We start from the raw sequence: 23571 nt of genomic DNA, 5'->3' as shown, positions 1-23571 counted from the left end.
TGTTGCTGCTGATCTGTTTCATGTTGCTGCTGATCTGTTTCATGTTGCTGTGTTCATTCGTGCTCGTCTGTTCACACAGACTCATGTCCGTGCTGCTGTTCTGCGTATTGTGTTTAATGTTTTTATGCTATTAGAGCTTATATTTTTAGTTGATGTTTTTATTAGTTCATATCTTAGATCTTATTACTGTTTTTCTTTTATATTTTATTGTTGGATGTAACTGGGACCCTGTGAACATAATTTTGATCCACCACATGGACCACATGTGGTGCGAATGACAAAGAATATCTGCATCTGTATAATACTTTCTGATTCATATATCCATTATTATCATTTTCATTATTTTTAAATCAATTTATTTTTCATTTTCTTATTTGATCAGTTTATAATTATTAATATATCTATTATAGCTGTTAGCAGCACCTTTCTTTGTTTCATGCATTTATTCAAAAACAGTATGTAGCTTGAATTAACCACCTGTTTCTTCTTTCTAGTGAAGAGAAAGAGAAAAGAGTCCAGTAAAGAAAAGTCTTATTCCATCACTGAATGAACATGAAGAACTGAACCGGACACAGCAGGAACAACACTTGTGTCTTCTTCTGGATGAAGCCCGTGAGACGAGGGACAGACACAATCATTAGTTGGACGCAGTAGTTTTTATTTTTGTACATTTTTCACTTCTTACTTTTCCGATTAAACAATTTTTTTCTTAAGTGGTGTCCTTGAACATTAAATTTCCTAAACAAATTTTACAATGTTAAGTTCATATAGTGTTTGTTTAAATTCATACTGGAATTGAGAAGAATTTCCAATTGCATTTGATCTTTAATGGATCCTAAGAAAAGATTACTAGTATCTGCTCAACTGTTATTATGTTATAATTTTTTGGTTCTAGGATGAAGTGACACAAAAACAGTCAAAAATTCAGAAAGGACAGTTATCAGTTATTGGCCATACAACTGTGGCCTGAGAGATTCAGCTGAAAGTCCTGGTGCACCTTTTATTTGAACCTGCAGAGATTTGAACAGCTGATCTGAAGCAAACAGGCAGGAGTTCACCTGAACTGACCACTCCTGCTGTTTGATGGTCTCCTCCTTCGCCACCCGTCCATCCATCCATCCATCCATCCATCCATCCATCCTCTTCTGCTTCAGGGTTGTGGGAGCAGCATCTTCACCAGGGAGGCACAGACATGAACAGCCTCCTCTTCAACTCTTCTAGGATCCCATGGTGTTCACAGACCAACTGACTATTTATTAATTAATATCCTGATGCTGCTCAATAATCCAGGTAGAAAAATCTAAAAAGTTAAGTCTGGTCCTCTGGACATTCACAAAACAAACAATACAGTTCATAATAAATAAACTAAATGTTTTTTGTTAGTTTTGTTTTTTGAATGTCCAGAGGACCAGACTTAACTTTTTTAGATTAATAAGTAATAAATTTATGTTTTAATTTAATGAAAGACAAATCTTTAAAATTCAAGGACAAAATTTAATCTAATTGTTTTCAAGTCTGTATCTGATTGTAAAAGCAGTTTCAAAGATTACAGCACAGTGTGATGTTTTGCAATTTTAACATGAACCTTGTGCATATCTGCAAATAATAAAAGTGAAGATATTTTTAATACATCTTTATTGTAAAAATCTATACTAAAATGAAAAACACATGGGTTTAAAGCAGCAGGGAAGGCAGTAAGGTAGGATTATGAATCAGGTCTAAAGTTACAGCTCATGAGGTACTCCATTAGAGCATGACATCTTTTCCACAACATCGTGTGACAAAACCTTCAGGGTGTTCTTCTTCTAATACGTTTAGTGGTGGCTAGTAAGTAGCTTAAGGGAGCACTACCGCCACCAGGTGGTAAGACGAGTTGGATTCTAGTCCCCGCCTACAGAGCTGGTCCAGAAATGTACATGGAAACACAACAGACCCGAACCGATCTGAACCAACCCGAACTGATCTGATCCGCTCTGTGACAGTGGAAAAGGGGCAATAGTGACTTTGGTGCTCAGTGGATGCAGAGAGCCGATCAGAACCAGACCAAGGCTGGTGAGTCCCCATATAAAATGTTGCAGTACGTAGCTACTGTGCAGTACATATACGGTACGTATGTTGTTAAAATTATGTAGGTTTAAGAGTTTACAATATTGCAAGAGTGTGGGAAAGGTTTAGAAAGCCTTAAAATATTTATAAATACTAAAACAAATATAACGTTCTGAATTTGCGGTTTTTCACTTATTGCAGGGATGTCTGGAACGTAACCCCCGTGATAAACGAGGGACTACTGTTATGTTAAATTATATTTGGGTGTGATTCTTCCAGGCGTTTTAGGCAATCTGGGGGTGTGGGGGTACTGAGTCTTAACGTTGCTTCTTTTCTGAAAGAAGCACGTGGTCTTCTAGGTTCACACTCGTTTAAGACAAAAAAGGGATGCAAGCCAAAATAAGCAGTTGATGTAAAAATGAGAAGCGTCTGTAAGAGAGAAGCTGGAGGCCGGAAAACATTTCATCTTCATCAGAACACCAGCTAACCAACAAGCTGGTCAAAACTACACACAAGCTGCAGCTCTCTCGACAATGAATGATGTTTCATTCGAGCTTCCTGACAGTAAAAACTAGCAGCGTGTCCACAGCTTCATCTTAGTGCACATCAGCTTAAAGCCATTAGTGCTAAAACATGAAAAGTGCTGCAAAACTGGAAATAACAAACAGGAGTTTGGTGTTTTTTCTTCATGGGGGTTGGGTTTTCCATTGCGTCACCTCTTTTGACCTCTATATAAACACACAGGTTGTAAATTTGATGGCCTGCAGCAACCTTAACATAAGCACGACTATTTGTCTGATCCAAACCTAATTCAAGATGCTGCTCAGAGCGACTCTGGCTGCTGGACAGGGCCAGAACAAACCCTGCTGAACAATTACACCTCGAGGGACAAAAGTCAGCCATGGGTGGTGCTCGGCTTAATTTAAACAAAGTTAATCGAGAGTTTGGCTGACTTGTGTTGACGTAATGAAGTCTGGAACAAAACAAACGCACCAACTTACTGAAATCCAGGAAACAAAAAGCAAAAAAAAAACTCTTAAAAAAGGTTATAAAATGCTGCACAATAAAGTTTCAGAGTAAACAACAAGCCTGCAATCTTTATTTATATGGGAATATTTAGTTATTTTTAAGTTTCTGTACAAAGTTTTCATTTGGTTTCTCCTGTAAGTTAGTCCGATTTTTAATTGCTATTCACATTTTTTCTTGAAATATGAAAGAGTCAAACAAATACATTAAGGAATACTGACTTTCATTCATCAGAAAAATCAAATAAAAAATGTCACCAAAACAAAACTAATCAACCTTTTTGAACAACTGATAAACCAAACTTGATTATATTTGGACTTTTGAATATTAGTCAAAACATAAAAACGATGATAATCTAATCACCATCAATGATTTGATAGTTCAGAAAGAAGCCTGCAAAGCAAGCAACAATGTATTTGTTTACTGTAGTTGCTCAATATACTTAAAAAATGTAAAAAAAATAAACTGATAAAACAATACTTGATCAGAATTTTAGGAAGGAATAACTCAGATTATTTGATATTCAGCAATTCTTATTAAAACTATAATAATGTTGACACAAAGTTTGAGTTCTTGCTTTGGGAACAATTTAAGATTAATCTTTGTGCAATGAACTAAAAGATGGAAACAACCTGAAAGGGCCTTAAACTAAACTACATCATTGTCACCATGACAACATACAGCAAAACCTTTATGTTAAATGAAAAACGGACATGGTGCCTGAACATATGGCTCAAATTTTCTCACTAGAAAAACAAAATCTAACAGAGAAAATACAACAAGTGCAAATGGACCAAACCACGCCGGTGGAAACAACTGCACATGTGCAGCTCCACCCTTTGCTCTTAAATGAGACCTCTTTGTTATTTAGGATTTTAACATCAGCATTGAAATAATCTATTACTCAAGTCTTTTAATGATTATGTTCAATAAACTGAACAACTATGACGAAAATGGAATAAAGATGTAAAAGAAAAAAAACATAATTTCCACTAAAAGCCTGATTTACTTTGGCTTCATTTCATTTATTGAAAACCTGAGTCAGACTGTGAGAAAGCCAGCAGTTGTTTCTCTTCCAGATCTGAGTCAGTCACGCACCAGGCGAGTCCAAACTTACCCTACGAAAAGACACCACGTAGAAAGTGTCAGCGCGACGATTGAGCTCATCGAAGAAGTCGCTGTAGGTGTGCTGGGGGGCGTAATAAACCTGCAGCTCGCTGCCTGGAGTCCTGTTGAGGAGATGCAGATAAACACTGTTAAACTCTGACAGAGTGTGCAGACAACAAGGTAACAGGAAATGAACTGATGTTTCATTTACAAATCAAAGCTGAGCACGATTGATCACAAGCTGTGATATTTGATCAATGAATCCTATGTGATAGTTCTGCCAGACAAATGAATGGGAACATTATTAAAACATTATTTGACTTAGCAAACAATCATAATGAATAAGTTGATAATGGACATTAACGTAAATTATTGCACCTTATTAGAATTCAGTGCAATTATACACTTGAGAAACTAAAGATTTGGTTGTAAGCTACAATTATTGGGCAAAACAAAATCAAAAAATGTTGTGGTCACTCTGAAAAATATAGGGCCTGCACAGGGAAGAGAGGATTTTCCTGTTTTATGTTCACACATATTAACATGTCATGACAGGAAATAAACATGTGACTCATTTTGTGTGAGCAACAGTGCAGAGCAGAACTGTTGGTGTTGAACTGACAAACCTGTGAAGCAGAGCACGAAACTTAGCTTTCAAACCATTGCATGATAAATAAGCCATTGTAAAATGTCCACAACTTAAGAGACAAATATCAAATATTTTAATATCAATTTAACTAAAATATGGATTTAAAATTAACGTAATTATCAGACTATAAGCCGCTACTTTTTTTTTTACACGCTTTGAACACTGCATTTGTTTTGGACGGGTTAGCGAGCTTCATGCCACCAAAACATTTAGCTTCGTCACACCCGGGTGCACATATAGCTGCCCAATACACGTCTCTCTTGGGGGGTGGGTCCTCGTGACTCAACGAGGCTACTTGTATAAATAAAGGTTAAAAAAATCTGACCAATGAAATTACAGAAAAGGCCACAGTGCACCAATCCCCTCCCACCCCCCCACATTGGAGCAGAACAAAGTATTTGCAGCCGCTCGAAATAAGTGTGAATCGTAAATCAAATTGCAAATTTGCTTCAAGATGAAAGTGATGATGAGCGCGACAACGAAAGAGAGACGGAGGACGTGTGCGATGAGGTTTTTCCGAGGCTGTTCAATTCTGACACTGAAGACGACGACTTTAGTGGTTTGAGTGCAGAGGAGGAAGATGAACATGGCGATCAGTGACTCTTCCTGCTAGGCTACTGTATTTTTTTAACCAGCTGTGCACTGTTCACACACACAAAAAAACAATATTTAAAAATGTTTAAAAAATATTTCTGTGTGAATATCTCATGTTACATCGTGGAAATCTGCAGCTTATAGACAAGTGTGGCCTATATATGTACTTCTTTTTCTTTCCTTTTTAAAATGAGTGGGCACGGCTTATATTCAGGTGCACTCGATAGTCTGGAAATTACGGTAGATATTAAACACACCACTTCACGTCTAGAGCTGGACTAGACAATGTAGAGGCAAAAAATTCAACACATTAAGTTTGCTTAAAGACAAAACATAAAACTCTGAAAAAAGGAATTTTTTCTCCTGCGAGTAATATAAATGCACAGGAAACAGCGTTTACTCACTTCTCAGCAGTTTCTGTGTATGGGATGGTCACAATTTCAGCTCTGTCAGCCTCTGTTGTTTCTGTTTTCTGTGGGCAGAAATGTCAGAGCAGCTCATGTTTTTGAACAAACACATTAACCATTCAAGGGAGAAGGACACTGTGCTGGCTATTTTTAATTATAAATAAATACAGAAACACACCATTGCTATTATTAAATATTAAAAACATACATGTGCTTAAAGTGAGCTAATTTACTCTTGTATAACTTTAACAGTTCTTCACATGTAAAAAAACAAGTACACTATGAAATACATAAAGTTTTGCAGTAAGTGGAAGCCCATTTTAACACTCCGCAGTCATTAAACAACCAGGTAGTTTCTGAGTCCCACTGCTAAACACAATGAGATGTAAACACGGCCACCTGTTCTATTTATAGCTATATAATTATGGGTACACTGGGCAGCTCTGAGGAGATTGAACTTAATGTGACAGATCTGGGTAATACAAAATGATGGAAAAGGAGCAGGGGGCACAAATCCTACGAAGTGTCATATTAACTTTTCAGGGATTAAACTCAGCCCAGAAATGAGAAATGAGAGGCTCAGAAAAATGAAGTTGTGAGAGGAAATGTACCAGGTAATGATATGTAAGATATTAATGAATGTGTATTCCTGTTTTGGACAACAAGCTCAGAGCATTTACCAAAATGGGCCTTCTGGATTTGAGGTTGCTGTTGCTCGTGGGCCTGGATTTGGTCTGCTGCTCTTCATGCCGATGGACCCAACCCTTCAACTCATGAGCTAACCTGCCAAGTTAACAGAGTTGTATTTATTTTAAAAACTTCAGGTAAAAATGGAGTGATTTTGCATTCTTGTGCAAGAGTGGGAAAAGCCCTCACTGCTGTAGGATATAAAACATTTTATTACTTACTCAATGCACTTGGTCCTGTTAACTGAAGGCTGACAGGGGGGAGGCGGTCTGAGAAAGATGGGACTTTTCACAACCATCAGGGCCTTGTCCTCCACACTAAAACAAGAGTAAAAAGATCATAGAAGCTGAGTTGAAAATAAAATCTGACACCATTACAGCAAAACATACACAAAGGAATGTCTTCATTTTTAGTGGGTTAACCACCCGATGAGGATTCAGTAATACAAAAATAGATCTGAATGGTCTCAAAGGAAAAAAACCTGCACGATTGAGTTTTATTTTTGTTTGACGTTTGCAGAGGTAAAATAACTTTATTATCGAGCACATTGCATGAACATAAATTCAAAGCTAATCCCAAAGCTAAGCACAGAGGCAGACGATGCATTAAATCATGTATAATTATGGTAAAAATGCTAAAGACAAAAGAAGCCACAGCTCACTTTTAGTCTGACAGCAACAGATGAGCACAACAACCAATGAGTCAGAACTGTTCCCATACACTGCACTGGCATTATCTTCCTTCTCAAATATTACTCTGACTTTGACCTTAATGATAACACTTTTCAGAAGGTGAATGATTAAAATGCTTGAGGTGCTGATGTAGACTGCCCACCAGAGGGGTGCTTGTAAAGAAAAACACATTCCAACAACATAATCCTTCCCCTGGGTCTCCTTGCAGGGGTTTTTCTTCCTGTTTCTAAATGCACAGAAACCATTACACAAGACAGCATGTCAGAGAACTGAAGCAGGATCACAGCTTTAACCGATGGGCCCAAATATTCCCCCCAATATGCACACATACAACGTCCTGCTCAGTGAGTCCCTAATTTGCATTCTCCCCCTTAATTATGAGTTTGGTATAATTTCTCCTTTTGTAAAATTAAATGTGTTCCTTCCTGCCTGTGCTGGTTAAATGCTGCTGGGGAACCCGATACTTGCATCGACACATGGCAAACCCTACACCCTACCACAACACAGCTCAGCAATGCCGTGGAGACATTTAGATGCTCTGACCACCTTGCAAAATGTTATTTTCATGATATATGGGTTTAGGTAATGAGCCAAACAGGAATGTTATGTATGCAATTTTTCAAATGTCTCCACTGGGCTTTGGAGACATTTATTTTTTAAGAAAAGATATATGTAAACCCCTGTAAAAACAGACATATATAATGTTTCATGTCAAACAAGGCTTTGCCTCCTTCTCCACCCGTTACTCAAAATACAAGCACCAGCTGTCCAGCTGGGGACCTGCAGCTTTTCAAAAAGCAGACATTTAGACAAAGTTGGTAATCAGACGTCGAGCATGTTTACACATGTTGAAATGAGCTGCACTACTGCAGACTGAGCACAAGCACAGGTGCATCCTGGTCTACTAAAATAGTGGGTTAACAACCCGCTGTGACTGTTGTGGTCTGGCTTGATACCTGTTTGCCATTTCTGATGGTCTGCTGCTGGGCTGGGGACCTGCCACCACATCCGACTCTGCCTCTGGTGAGAAGCCCAACAGGTGTCTGCCACTTTGCTGCACTGGAGAAACCTCAAAGTTGGAGTTGGAGCCACCCTGAAACAGACTGATGACACAGCCAATAAGAAAGTTGTGTTAAAGAAAGATGAGGTGAAATGAGGACACTTTGCAGACAAATGAAAGATGAGAACTAGGGTGGCCTCTTAATTTTATGCGACTTATTTTTTATAACTGTTAATTATAAAGTCTGATCTTAATTGTAAACTGAGATGCATTTCAAAGCAGTACAACCTCAGGGTGAGCATGTGCATATTTTACCATCTAGTGCAGAGCACAACACTAAGAGCAATGGCGTGAGCAAAAGGAAAGGCATGCAGACTTCAGTTTCTGAAATCACAGCTAAGATCACAAAGAGCAAATTTAATCAGTGGTCTCATGAAACTTTGATTGTAGTTGGGAGGTCTAGAAAACAAGTGAAAGCATTTTCATAGCACAGAGCACAAGCAGATTATCAGACCCAGCGAGTAGATGATTACATCTTTGTGGAAAAAGCTAGTCTCAACAGAAAACAAACATTTTTGTTCAATGAAAACACAAAATCTGTCATTATTGTTGAAAGTAAACCGTGAGAGTTAGATTGTGCAATTACACAATCCCTCCATCTGTTAACCGGATGGAAACGGGCACTCCTTCCTCAATCAGTTTTATTTTACAAATTACAATTTGTCACAATAGTTATTATTACAAGCAATGGTAAGAAAAATCGCCTCTTGAAAATGGAGCATACTTATGACGTCTTTCTAACCCTCTGAAGAGGAAAAAGTTGATATTTGCTACGAAGCAGCAGTGTTTTGAATCTTTTTCACTCGAGTACAGAGCCCTGCGCTGTTCTCAATAAGCTCTTTTATTCTGTCTAATGTCCAACAGCAAAAAGATTCCCTCAAATAGTCCCTTGGCTTCCCATTTGTTTTCCTTCAGCAATGAAGTCCATGTGCATCCACCTTGACATAGTTAGTGTTCAGCCATCATCTGCATTGTTCTGGTTTGAACTCAACTTCAGCCAACGGCCACCAACTCAAATTACTATTCAAAGCACATGAAAAAAATACAGATGTTCAGTGTCCTCAACTTACCTCATTGGTCCAATGTTAAACACCAGGAACACCACAACCAACATGAGGCACACAGCTCTCCTCTTAGGTGCTGTCGTCTTTAGTACTGTGTTCTGCTGGAAGAAGAGTGAGAAACTTTACAACACAATCTGGAACTGCGGACATGGATTGTATATGAAAACACTTTTTGCCAACTCTGTTACTTCTCAACCTTGTTGCATCTAACAGATGTTCATGTACTTTTATCTCAACAGACATGGCAAAGCATTAGTGGCTCTGGTCTCACCTCACTCAGCAGGCCCTCCAGCTGCCTCTTGAGGTTGCCATTCTCGCTCTTGAGCGCCTCGTTCTCAGTCAACGCCACTTTCAGGCGAGCTTCCAGCGCAATCAGGTACTCTTTTTTCTTCTTCCGAGACAGCGACGCAGACTCTCTGTTCTTTATCATGCGTTGCTGCCTCTGGGACAACTTTGACTAATGTGAGAACACAACAAGCAGTGGACAAGAATGACAAATTACTGTTAATAAAACATGTAATTTATCCTTCATTTACTGAAACACATTCAAAGACAAAGGAGAAGTGGTTATTGTTAGTAAAGAAAGACATCCCTGATCCACCTGTTGGGCTGTGGATATTAAGCTTTCCACATTAGAATGACATTGTGCTTGTGTAAATGTCACTACATATAGAAAAGTTTTTCCATTTAGTTTAAATTGTGGACTTTCACAACTAAAGACATACATTTTTCAAAAAAATCAAAAACTGCACAAAAAGAAAAATCTACTTTGCTACTCACACCAGAGTAATGTTCTGGCCATTGTTTCAGTTCCATCAAAAATGGCATTTGCTGCCAAGTTGGGGACACCTGAATCAAACTGCAGCCTTAACTATGCCACAAATGGCCCTGACATGCACCTATCTGAGCTCATGCATGAGAACATTTACAACAAAATCTTCTAAAATGGCCAAGAGTTTAATTGCAATCACTGACTTTGCAATATATAGGGCCTGTTTATAAAGCGTGTTATTCTCTCAGAACTGGGGTTGCATGAAACACAGAAACACTGGGACTACAACTATACTACTATATAGGTCTGGGTGTAGTTCAACTATAGCCAAGTCTAATTACGACAATTAGAGTCCTTAATGCTAAGTTAGTCTGAAAATAAACAGACAATTTTCAGCCTTTTTCTTTACAGATTTGCCTTTTCCCCCCTCATTCATTCAACCTTTATTTATACAGGTTAGTCTCATTGAGCCATGAGGACTCAAATAACACAGGAGGTACAGATAACAATAAACAATCATCAAATGAAAAGTAACTATAAAAAAAATGATATAAAAACGAAACAAAAACAGCAAAAACAAGACAAAAACAGCTACATTATAATTATATAATTATTATAATTACTGTATAATACTAATGCTTCTATAAACTAAGCACAAACAAAATATGTACTATACATAGAAAACAAATTTGTGAGTAGATGAGCACAAAGCTAACCACTGAATTGATTTCCACTTGAAATTAGTGAGTTGAGAACTGAAATCAAAGTTCTGCAGGCAAACCCAAACATTGCCCATTTTATTGCCTCCAGCAAAATAACAACCGTAGAGAACTCACTTTTCTGCAGCCCTTCTTTAAATACATTCACTCTACCCTAAGGGCAAGCCTCTATTATCCTGGACCTAATAACCCCACTGGTGATTAACTTATTTGGAATGCTGTATTTCTGTTCAGTCTCCTGAGAAACCTATCTGTCTCCCAGTCTAAAACTGGGAGCTGTGCCACCAGCTTAAGCGTGGGAACACCACAAGTAAGCCGTTACCAAGGCTGCCTTCTCAATAACAGGCGGCGATTTCACTGCTCACTCAAATGTCAGGTGCCGCCTACTCTGACTGATGATCCCTCCCCTCCCTTTGGAACCAATCGATGCGCTGGCGCTTGATAGTCACATGATCGATTTCAGTCGCTCTAGCGGGAATGACAGCATCTCAGAGACTCCGTTTTAATTTGTCTAAAATACTGACTTTAAGCTACACAGTATTTTAATTGTGTTGATTGGTCAAGTAAAACCAGAGATATGATAAATAATCCACGCCACATCTTTTTCTGAAAATCATCATCATATGTGAAGTGTGTTATAGAGCGAGAGGCTGCGGCAAAGATGGGCAGTCTCGGGAAAACACCCCCATCAGCCTCTGCTTTCACCTCTCACCCCTGCCGAACAGATAAACAACCGCCCCCCTCTATTCTGACAGAGGCTTGAAGTTATTTGTCAAGCGTCAAAAAATCTACAGGAAGAAGAAGAAAAAGATGCAGAAGTTGAATGGAGTTCAGCGCAAAATAAAGTCACAGCGAGAGCGGGAGTGAGTCATGAGGTTTGAGAGATTTGTGATATTTAGCGTGTTGGGGTTCTATAGTTTAGTGTATTTAGTGTTTAGTTTAGTCAGTTTTAGTGTTTTTGAGTCAAAAAATTAGAGGATTTTTGAACGTGATGAGGAGCTGCAGAGCCAGAGGAGGACGAAGCCGCAGAGTCAGAATCTCTCAGACAAACTGATACAAGAAAAACATCAGCTCCCAACGGGCCTGACTGTTACAACACAGTTAAGGACAGTTTCAGAGTTTACGGGGTCACTCAGGAAGGACAGATGTTCTTTATCATTAACATATCCTAAACGGTGGCACAACAGATCAAGATGCTTTTATTGTAACTCTAAAATGTCAAATTCGGGTGAAAAAAAAAATCAGGTATTTTGATTTGTAGTTAAAATAATTGAGCTTTGCAAAGCCTTTATTCTATCGGTCTTGAAGATGTCCAGTTTTGAAAATAGTTCAAAGAAGAAATAAAAGCCTACAATTCTGAAACCATTTTTCATCCTAAGGATCTCAACACAACTCCTGGGATTCCCTCCTGTGAAGCATCCAATCAACTAATGGCATTATTATTTTTTATTATTCAGTTAGGAACACACACACAGGTCATGCACATGCAATGTAGAACCCTACACCATTACACTGACCCAATCCCCTAATGGCTGTTTACAGCTGTCAAAAAAAAGCTTCGCCCTTCACGCCACCTGCCTGAAGCATGTAATTGTCAGCAGCTGTTTAAACACCCAGGATTATATGAACCACTGTACAGTACTGTACAAAAACACTGACACTCATAGGCAGAGTGGAGGCAACTTGCAGCAACACCTGGCATATGCATGTCAAGTTTAAAAGTTATTTTACAAGTCTAACAACCACACTGAGTGAACACAGCTGTGGCGGGTACAAGCACGACATACACTCTCACACATTGCGTATCAACAGCTTTTTCGACAGAACACACACTGAAATCCCCACTCCTCTTATAATGACCACCACCAAAGACCTCCAACATGTTTTTGCAGCTTACACAAAGTGATGAAAATGTTCTTTATTTTAAAACGTCCACTACATTCTCTTGAGAAACAAAGTGAACAAATTCAAAATGTACTATTTTTACCCCTCTCGCATTTACATTGCTTAGTCCCTCCATCTCCTTTTATTACATGTTGTCAACTTTATTGACTGAATTGGCTTCGTTAAATGGCAGAAGAGGATGACAGTTGGACACGGAGGCCCCTGCCCCATCGTTAAACAGGGATGGGGGTCTCCGTGGTCAACCGTGTTACATGCTGTTATTGCTAGTATGACTCAGCCCTCTGTGAATAGCAAGCAACCATCAGGGCACTAATGATCAATCATTAGGCTGATGGTCTTCGTTTTGCATGTGAGCAGCTAGTTTTGGCTGTCCAGTGCAAACTGGTTGATCCACTTTGAAAAGGCTGAGTTTGTTGCAGCTCCTCAGACTGAAATTTTTTTTTAGGATAAAAGACGAAACGTTTCAACAAAGAATCTGTCCAGAGGACCTGACTCAACCTTGTTAGACTCATCTACCTGGTAGGTTGTTTTTTGTGGCAGCTCCCTTCTTCAGGGGTTGCCACAGAGAGCTTACTTTTCATGAAACATTTATCAGTTGTTTTACGACGGTTGCTCTTCTTGGTGCAACTTAAACCTGCAGCCTCAAGATTAAAAGACTACGGCACTGACCACCACGCTACAGCACTCAAACAATGACCACAAATACACTCATGAACTGAAGGGACTAGCACTGAGCTACATTTTTTGTTCACTTGCTGGGGCAGTCTCTGTCATTGTTAGTCATATATTATGAAATTCCTTAAAAGTCTCAGTTGTGTTTACTGCCATTACACTAAATGCAGAGAATAGAGTGCATTTTACACCTCTGAGTACAAAAAACCTACAGCAATACACTTTTAAGTCCACAATTGAAAATCTCATGTTCACCATTTGTATGTTTACATACAGCTGCATCAAGTGAAGATGTGTCATTTACTTACAAAATGCAAACATATACAAACCGACAAATCAAAAGTTTAATCTGAGTAAATGCAACATTTTAAAGGAAAAATATGTTGATTCAAAATTTCAGTGTAAACAAATCCCAAAAAAGTTGGGATAAGTAGCAATAAGTGGCTGGAAAAAGGAAATTGAGCATATAACGAACAGCTGGAAGACCAATTAACACTAATTAGGTCAATTGACAACATGATTGGGTATAAAAAGAGCTTCTCAGAGTGTCAGTGTCTCTCAGAAGCCAAGATGGTAAGAGGATCACCAATTCCACCATTGTTGTGCAGAAAGATAGTGCAGCAATACCAGAATGGTGTTACCCAGCGTAAAATAGCAAAGACTTTTAAGTTATCATCATCAACCGTGCATAACATCATCAAAAAATTCAGAGAATCTGGAACAATTGCTGTGCGTAAGGGTCAAGGCCATAAAAGTCTACTGGATGCTCGTGATCTCCGGGCCCTTAAACGTCACTGCACCTCAAACAGGAATGCCACTGTCAAGGAAATAACAGAATGGGCTCAGGAATACTTCCAGAAAGCATTGTCAGTGAACACAATCCACCGTGCCATCCGCCGTTGCCAGCTGAAACTCTACAGTGCAAAGAGGAAGCCATTTGTAAGCAAGCTCCACAAGCTCAGACGTTTGCACTGGGCCAGGGATCATTTAAAATGGAGTGTGGCAAAATGGAAGACTGTTCTGTGGTCAGATGAGTCACGATTTGAAGTTCTTTATGGAACACTGGGACGCCATGTCATCCGGACCAGAGAGGACAAGGATAGCCCAAGTTGTTATCAACGCCCCGTTCAGAAGCCTGCATCACTGATGGTATGGGGTTGCATGAGCGCTTGTGGCATGGGCAGCTTGCATGTCTGGAAAGGCACCATTAATGCAGAGAACTATGTTCAGGTTCTAGAACAACATATGCTCCCATCTAGACGTCATCTCTTTCAGGGAAGACCCTGCATTTTTCAACACGATAATGCCAGACCACATTCTGCAGCAATCACAACATCATGGCTATGTAGGAGAAGGATCCGGGTACTGAAATGGCCAGCCTGCAGTCCAGATCTTTCACCTATAGAGAACATTTGGCGCATCATGAAGAGGAAGGTGCGACAAAGAAGGCCCAAGACGACTGAACAGTTAGAGGCCTGTATTAGACATGAATGGGAGAGCATTCCTATTTTTAAACTTGAGAAACTGGTCTCCTCTGTCCCCAGACGTCTGTTGAGTGTTGTAAGAAGGGGGGATGCCACACAGTGGTAAAATTGGACTTGTCCCAACTTTTTTGGGATTTGTTGACGCCATGAAATTTGGAAACAACTGATTTTTCCCTTAAAATGATACATTCTCTCAGTTTAAACTTTTGATCTGTGATTTGTGTTCTATTCTGAATAAAATATTAGATGTTGGCACCTCCACATCATTGCATTCTGTTTTTATTCACAATTTGTTTAGTGAACCAACTTTTTTGGAATCCGGTTTGTACAAGTCTAATACAAACACTTTATTTCTGTTCTGAATAATACAAAATAGTCATTAGTGTTTAAACTGACTCGTATGGTCCACGTAGTGTAAACAATTTCCCATTTGTGTGAAAAAAGTACCATTATTCAATAAAAAGGTTTTTGAGTACTTTTCCATTAACAGTTTATTTTTTCATCTTAAACAAAAATTAAAGTTAATGGTCTATGAACTAAAAGCAAATACTCATAAAGATTGCCATGAGGGAGTTTGAGTAGGAATGGACCCAGTCAAAGTGTGACTATGGAAACCACATTGTTATAAGAACCACTAGACTGAGGAACAGCTTCTACCCTGAAGCTGCAAGACTCATAAATCCTCAACCAGACAAATCATTGTAATGCCACTTCAACTGGACATTTGACTCATTATCCATGCTGCTGATTATCCATGCTGCTGATTAGCCATGCTGGTGATTTCTTACCCATAAGCTGCTGTATTCATACATACCCATCTAAAAAAAAAAGACTCATGTTCAGGCTGCTGTTTAATACACCTTATTTATATTATATTATTATTGTTTAGCATATATTTTAAATCCTTGTGTTGTTTCTTTTTATATACTTTATATTTTTTCTATTTTTGGGTGTTACTGGAACCTTGAGTACAAGATTTTGTTGCACATCATTTACATGTGATGCAGATGACAATAAAGTTTGCTTGAGCCTTGATAGTCACACAGAGTGCAAGTATATGCACAGCTGTCTGAGCACGATACTTTTAATTGTGCAGGTGCATGCAAGTGCACACAAGCAGGTCCACAAATACAAACACAACCTCTGCGGACGATAGAGTCTAATGAAGAGTTTTTGTTTAAATTGCTCACTGGAAGCAGCTAACCTCTAACCAACCTAGCTTGCAAACCGTAAATTACAAAACGGAGGTAGACAAACAGAGCGGCAGATACTCCCCCTCCCACTGTGATCAATCACAGTGATAATAGTGGAGGCATGCGTGCATCTCAAATGCACAGTGAGACAAAATGGTCTGAGAGACCAAACTTTTTGTTTGGTCAATCACTTTTTTTGTCAGGTCTTGTAGTGAGACGTGGAAATTTTCTCATTCTGTAATTAACAGACCTTTCTCAAACAAGGTAACAACTTATTTTAAGTATAAGTACAAAATAAAATAAAACGGGTTAATTAGGAATTATAACAACATGTTAAAAAAACGTCTATTTTAGGCTACCATAAGTCTACAGAAAACAGAACAAGGGTGAGTCTTGAAAGATGCTTGAAATACTGGTGTAGTATTAGTATATTCAATCTCACATACAAGTATTTGGTAAGTTGACTGGTTTTAGTCAACCAATTACAGCAATGTAAATAAAGTAAATAAAAAATAAAAACCACACCAACTTCTCAAATGATATTGTGTATAACCGCTCTTTAACCAGGCGTATAAACCTCAGTGTTGATCGACTCACGTCTTCATCTGAGGAAGGGGTCCGAAGTGCGACAGAAACCAACGGGGCTGCAGCTACAGGAACAGGCTTGTCCTGGTTGACCGTTGGCATAGCAACCACACTGCCAGGGACGGCGCAATGTGTCTGGATCTGTAGTAACGGGCTCGGCTGAGACAACATGACGGGGCGACCTGAGTGACACGCACAGCACATACACATTTTTTAAATGATACGTTCCTGTTCGCTGAAAGAAAAACACTGATTAATGCAGGCTATGGTTATGTGTTCACGTGAGCATTTTACCAAACTGCGCAAGTTATAATTGGTTTATATGCAGGGGTTTAACTGGGTTGAGGCTTTTTGAGGCAGTTATTTTTACATTTTATAATTTATTTTTATTTATCTTTCTTGTGTGTGTGGGGGGGGGGGGGGGGTGAGAGATAGTGGAGCGCTATGTTTGCATTGTGCACAGTTTAGAGTCTGAGCTGAGCCGCTACAATCTCCGCTCCCTGTCTGGAAGTGGTGGAGTGGTGCGGGGATTTGGTAGGCGGAGCGCCCTCCTTGAATAATGATGGGGAAACACTGCACTTTGTCAAATGATGGTAATCAAATAGTATCTGGGCCTACAAACGTGCCACGCTCATTGCAATAAAAACACAACTTTTATAAAGTTTTACGCTTCAGAAAGAACAACATTTTTAGAAATGACACTTCAACATGAGGCATGGAAGCTGTGATTCAACCACCACCCTTCCATGTAGCAAATGTTCACGGTTCTTCCTGAACCACAGCCACCTCGTTAGCTAAGCTCTCCCCATCCACCCATAAAACTTTCAGGAATCTCTGATTCACATCAAAAATGAATCCAGACAATTAACACAAGTTTGCTGCTAAATGAACCTCCAGCTGCAGATGGTACAGTCCAGTTTCTCCAATTCCTCTCAACCTCTAGTGGCCTACAACAACATCTTTGTCTTTCATCAGGTCCTATGTTTAAAGTACGGGCGGTGAAAATGTTTGTCATCTTGACCTGTGGCTTTAAACCTCCAGATTCCAAAGCGTGTTGAGTGACTTGCAAGCACGAACACATAAACATGCATGTGTGGCCACATTTAGGGCCCAAAATAAAAATAAACTAGTAGGAAAAACTACAAAACACATTGATGTCCACACTGATTGATGTCCTGCTTATATACAAGACTCCAACAGTGAACTCCAACCCTTATGAGCCAGAAACCTTTCCTCAAATTGACTCACCAATCTTCATCCTTACACAGCCTGCCAATGCTAACTGTGTGGAGGTAGATCTGCTGCCAGCACCCTCTTCTGTGTCCAAGTTTACCATCAATAAAAATAATTCATAAACTGAGGAGTGCATTATTTAGGAACAAATTGCTGCCCAGATTGGAATCTCGTTTGTTTGTTTTTTAATAAAGATGCGTTTCCCAGCTGGAAATGTTAAAAATTTTAAATAACACTGACCAAACTTGAGCAGACGTCCATCTGGATATTAAGAATTTCCTCTTTTGCTCAATATCAGGCATACACAGGAAGAGCAAGTTCAAATGCACTTAAGAGAGGTCAGATTCTCCACCCACTGGGGTCCCAAGTGATGACATATGTATTTATACTGGCCTAGATAGTGTTGAAGTAATACACATCACCAGGCCGGCTTAACCACAAAAAAATAACAATCACGACTTTAAAGCAAACCACAAAGCAGCTCATAATTGTTTTTCTTTACATGTTGGTTTTAAAAACAACCTTTTTTGATTGTATGTTTATTTTGGCTGACTAAAACTCCAAAAATATTTCTACAAGCCAAGCTTGGACATGCTTTTGTTTCCAAAAATGAAACGATTACTATTTTAATATGAAGCAAAGTCGAAGGCTCTCTGCAGAGTGTCAACCAAGGTTAAAGCACCATCTACTGGCCAAGTGTAAACCTACATTTTATTTATGCACGAACACCACACAGATTAGTTTTAAATTACATCGTTTTAATTTAGCATAAAGTATGATATTGATAATTCAGTAAAAAAAATCATTCAGCCTGCAAATGTTTCCAGTCTGATGTGCAGAAAAGACTAATGAAAGGCTGCAAGTCTAACGTGCTGCAGTGTGAATTCTGACCTGCAGGGGGCGCTCGTTGGATAGTGACCCGCGCAGGTTTGACCACAGGAAGCACAGTGGTCTGCAGGGGCTGGAGGATGATCGTTTTGGCCTGCAAAGAAGCTGCAGCTGCTGGAGCAAGTGGCACAGCTGTAATCAGCGGTTTGGGCTGGATGGAGAACTTTGGGCCAATCTGAATTGGCCTTTTGACATGCTGAGCTTGTTTTGCTGAAATGCATTGAGGTGAGATAAGATTAAAAATCATGTATAAAAGCTGCAAACTGTGCAAACAGAGAATACAAATATAGATGAGAAGATATGTAACGACAACTCACCTCGAGTCCCCTGAGGGCTCTTCTTCGCAGCTTTCTTGGGAGGGATAGATATTTCAGAAAATCCACTGGATTCTGAGCAGACTGAAACTGGAGAAAGCTGTGACTGAGGAGAAAGAGCCTCATCCTGGATGGAGAAACACATCCATGTAAGATCCTGACTCTAGTACAGAATACTTTTATAGCTAACAACAGAAAGCAGACGCCCACAGAGCACTAAATGTAGCCCAATAACTACAGCAAACACTTGAATTCATAGAAATAATGAAATGTATGTTTCCTTCGCTCGAGACTCATACTTAATGTTGTTCTTGAGATAAATTAGACAGAAATATATCAAGTGTCCTTGTCAACATTCAAAATCTCAGCTGATAAACGTGCCCTTGAATTGTCAGGATTAACAGACAAATGTGTTCTGACTGTGCTGGGCCAGAAACTAAATACAACCCGTCTCTTTGTTTTGACACTGTGAAAATATCTGCCTGCTAAATTATGCTAATGTGCCCAAGATTGTCAACACCTTTTTTAATTTTGGGGGGGGGGGGGGGGAGGGGTGCATATGGCTTAGATGACAGTTAATAATTAGCAGGACAAGTAATGGCTTCTGTTAAAACTGTAAGTTTCTCAGGTGAGTCTGTGCCACTCCACAACTGCAAAAACAGCTTTCATTTGATTCTTATCTTGATGGACTTGTTAAAAACTAATTGCATTAAAAGATGATTTAGATAAGATTATTTAATATCTCGGTGACCAAAAAAATATTTTAAACATCTTCAGTTGATCCAAAATGCTGCTGCCAGAGTCTTAACAGGAGGATTTATCAAAAAGGAACAACTTCAGCCTAATCTTTAAAGTAGACAATGCATCAGCCTCACAGACAGAAACTGGAAGTTGGTTCCTCATGAGAGGAGCCTGATAACTGAAAGATCTGCCTCCCGTTCTGCTTTTGGAAACTCTAGGAACCACAAGTTAACCTGTAATCTGAGAGCATTGTGCTCTGTAAAGAAAGTATGAAATAATAATATCTGTAATATAAGATGGAGCTAGGTTGTTGAGAGCTTTGTAGGTTAGAAGTAAGATTTTTAATTCTATTCTGAATTTGACAGGGAGCCAGTGGAGAAAAGCTAAAACTGGAGAGAGATGAGCTCTCCCACTAACTATAGAAAGTACACCTGGATCTGCCATGCTGTGTTTGTTTGTTTATCCTTCCTGTTCTCTCAAACCCCAGACAATCGAAGCAGATGCCTGGTTCTGCTGGAGGTTTCTTCTGGTTAAAAGGGAGTTTTTCCTTTCCACTGTCACCAACGTGCTAGCTCAGGATGGGAGACTGCGACGAAGTGAAGATTCAACACAATCTGCTGTTCTATGTCGTATAAGCTTCGCCCTTTAAGGCCTTCGCTTTAGTGGGTTTATCCCGTTATGCAGAGCATAAGCACTGAAAAAAATTAGTCCACGCCCACCTGCTGTGTGGGCCCCACCCGGTCCGTATAAATTACGTTAAGAGCGGGAAATCGGCTCCCATTTTTTCTTCAGCGAGCTAATATAGCACTGTCAGAAGAACAAAGAAGATAAATTGTGTAAATGACCAACCTTTGCGAAAGATGCTTGGCCCGGCAGTCGACCTCCGGTCGTCCGGTGAGTTCTCCTCCCCGAGGAGAAGATGACAGCAGTCTTATTCCAAGGTAAGCGTCGTGGAACATTTCCCAGTGACAGGTCACTACACGCTGGACAACGCCATCTTGTGTTTTTCCTCTTATCGCCGACCCTCGGGGCGAACCGGATGGTTCCTCCGGGGCAAGGTGTGCTCAGCTGCAGCCCCGCTGCTCTTTCCCTCCTGGGGAGCGTAGTGTAGGTGGAGGGGGGCTGAGTGAATGCTCACCCCATCCCACCTCGTTTCGCATCGGCGATCACACCGCTCCCGGCCGACGGCGCCCTCAGGGGTTGCCCGGCGGAACCCAGGAGGAGGCTGACATGAAGGGACCCCTTTTTTTCTACGTCCCTCGCCTTTTCCCGCCAGTTCGGATGATCGGCGGAAAGGTTATTTTTCACTGGGCTCCACTCTGGCTCACCGTCTTGATCCATACGGCCTCGCGTTCCAACAGGACGTTCCACGGGCGAGGCCGCAGACGGTTCTTTCCTGGTAGATTAGAGGAGTCGGTCCCCAGTCCGCTCCCATCACCAGAGTTGAGGGATTCACCGAGCGGGGCTATTCCTCGGTAACCCCCCCCTGGAGCCAAGCCTCGCGGAAGCTTCCGGAGCGAAGCTGCCCAGGTCGGAGCAGCGTCCCGTCCCTCCGGAGGAACCAGACGGCGACCACGCTCTCCAATCGAGCCCACCGACGTGTTTTCAGGCAGCCGCAGTTAGCAACAACGTGCGCTGCTAGCATATAGCATGTCCAAGGGACTGAAGGCCGCAGACCTGCCTTGGAGACGAAGAACTCCCTCTGTAAGGCAGCTGACGCTATTCCTCGGTACCCCCCCCTGGAGCCAAGCCTCGCGGAAGCTTCCGGAGCGAAGCTGCCCAGGTCGGAGCAGCGTCCCGTCCCTCCGGAGGAACACAGACGGCGACCACGCTCTCCAATCGAGCCCACCGATGTGTTTTTTCAGGCAGCCGCAGCTAGCAACAACGTGCGCTGCTAGCATATAGCATGTCCAAGGGATTGAAGGCTGCAGACCTGCCTTGGAGACGAAGATCTCCCTCTGTAAAGCAGCTGACGCCAGCTCAACATGTGTGCCTCTCCCACGGTTTGCCTTGTCGGGGACTGCAGCGCGGAGGACGATGACCCAACGATCCACCTGGCTTCGTTACTCCCCTCGCTGCCGGAGAATCTGCACAAGACCTGATGAAGCCCATCGCGGACGCGCTGTTCAGAGCAGCTTCAAACCATGCTGGCGAAGTGAAACAGTCGGAGGAGGTGCCAAAAGCTGTTCGCCACCTCATCAAGCCGCGCGGCCCACCCCGTCCCCGCTGGAGGGACCGTCGCGAGCAAGTTTTCGACTTTTCCACGGCCGCGGCTCTCGCTGAGTTCCACCACCAGCCCCGCCCGTCAGAATCCAGCCCTCTGCACTCCGGCAGCCTGCAGCTCAGCGTTTCCCCAGAGTTCGCCTGCAAGACAGCGCTCTGGGCAAACAATCGCAGAGCTCATGAGAGAGAAAGCTCTCAAATGACGGTCTCCGGAGGGTGTGTGTAAAAGTGACACGAAAGTTGAAATAAATCATCATTAATGATCCAAGTGTCTGTTTTTTAGCCAGTCTGTAAGCCCGGATCAGCTCACAGCAGCCGCACACATAAGAGCGCACTCGTGGGATGAAACAGCCCCACACACGAGCCGGTGTCTTTAAATAAAGGTTTTTAACTCACCGTCGCTCTAAGACATGACGAGTCGATCACAGAACAGCCTCCACACATGAGCCGGTGTCCTTAATTAAAGGTTTTTAACTCACCGTCGCTCTAGACATGACTAGTCGATCACAGGACAGCCTCCACACATGAGCCGGCGTCCTTAATTAAAGGTTTTTAAACTCACCGTCGCTCTAGACATGACGAGTCGATCACAGAACAGCCTCCACATGAGCCGGTGTCCTTAAATAAAGGGTTTTTAAACTCACCGTCGCTCTAGACATGACGGGTCGATCACGGCACAACGGTAAGCGAAAATAACTCATTACCAACTAGAACTGCATGATCCTCACTCAAGCGGTGTCAACTCGCATTTGTGGGATGGAACAGCCTCCACATGAGCCGGTGTCCTTAAATAGGGTTTTTAATTCACCGCCGCTCTTGACATGACGAGTCGAACACTAAGATGACAGCCTCCATTCAACGGTGCTGCGTTGATGCTGGCGCACACAGCTGCCGGCGCTAACCAGCTCACATCGGTATAAATGTGGTCCGCAGGCTGGTCCGGGTGGGGGTCCTTCTCTCTCAGCTTTCGGCAGCTCACCGCAGCTTAAACGCTAAGCAGCCTTCACTCCAACAGCACGGTGTAAATGAAGTTACGCCCTCCGCCTTTCAACGTTCGCACAGCGACGTCAAACGCGCAGCTTACCGCGTCATCAGCTGTCACATGCTTCGCCTTCAGCTCAAGTCTCGCCCGGGGTCACACAGAAAACATTCCCGCGACGCATGACGGCGGTTGAGGGACGGACTGCTGACAGCCGTACAAAACATGACGCATCATTAACGCACGTTCATCCACGAACGTTACGTAGAGTGGCTAAACATGCTCGCCGTTTTTCAGATGGAGGGACAGGGTTTATGCAAATGGTACAAGTTACAGTTTGCAACCCGAACCCCTCCATTCAGAGGAGTTATATAAACGGTCCCGTCATCATCATCAGACTGATTCTCTTCCCTAAATGCAGAAATCCAAGTGTTTTCTGATAAAAGTAATCTACAGAGTTCCCCAAGGGAGAGAAAACACGAGGGTTTTACTCACGGATCGGAGGGGTGAGACCGTTCTTGGATCTGTTGT

General features: G+C 41.3%; 1 protein-coding gene across 2 annotated transcripts in view; it reads right to left on the bottom strand.

Moving 5' to 3' along the window:
* The window catches only part of atf6 (activating transcription factor 6), a 46045-nt gene that overhangs the window by 10746 nt on the left and 11728 nt on the right, over positions 1–23571 (bottom strand). Inside the window, exons 5-14 of one of the 2 annotated variants that reach the window (XM_037698130.1) lie at positions 19101–19224; positions 18787–18993; positions 16675–16844; positions 9604–9789; positions 9339–9433; positions 8165–8311; positions 6738–6833; positions 6510–6612; positions 5827–5894; positions 4190–4301 (exon numbers count right to left, since the gene is read on the bottom strand). In XM_037698130.1, coding sequence (XP_037554058.1) covers positions 4190–4301; positions 5827–5894; positions 6510–6612; positions 6738–6833; positions 8165–8311; positions 9339–9433; positions 9604–9789; positions 16675–16844; positions 18787–18993; positions 19101–19224 — 1308 coding nt within the window. The remainder of the gene's footprint in view (positions 1–4189; positions 4302–5826; positions 5895–6509; positions 6613–6737; positions 6834–8164; positions 8312–9338; positions 9434–9603; positions 9790–16674; positions 16845–18786; positions 18994–19100; positions 19225–23571) is intronic. The other variant, XM_037698131.1, reaches the window with a different exon arrangement.

The sequence above is a fragment of the Nematolebias whitei genome, chromosome 3 (genome assembly GCF_014905685.2).
Source record: "Nematolebias whitei isolate Nwh7 chromosome 3, NemWhi1, whole genome shotgun sequence".
Classification (NCBI taxonomy): Eukaryota; Metazoa; Chordata; class Actinopteri; order Cyprinodontiformes; family Rivulidae; genus Nematolebias; species Nematolebias whitei.
This window is presented reverse-complemented; position numbering and strand designations above follow the sequence as displayed.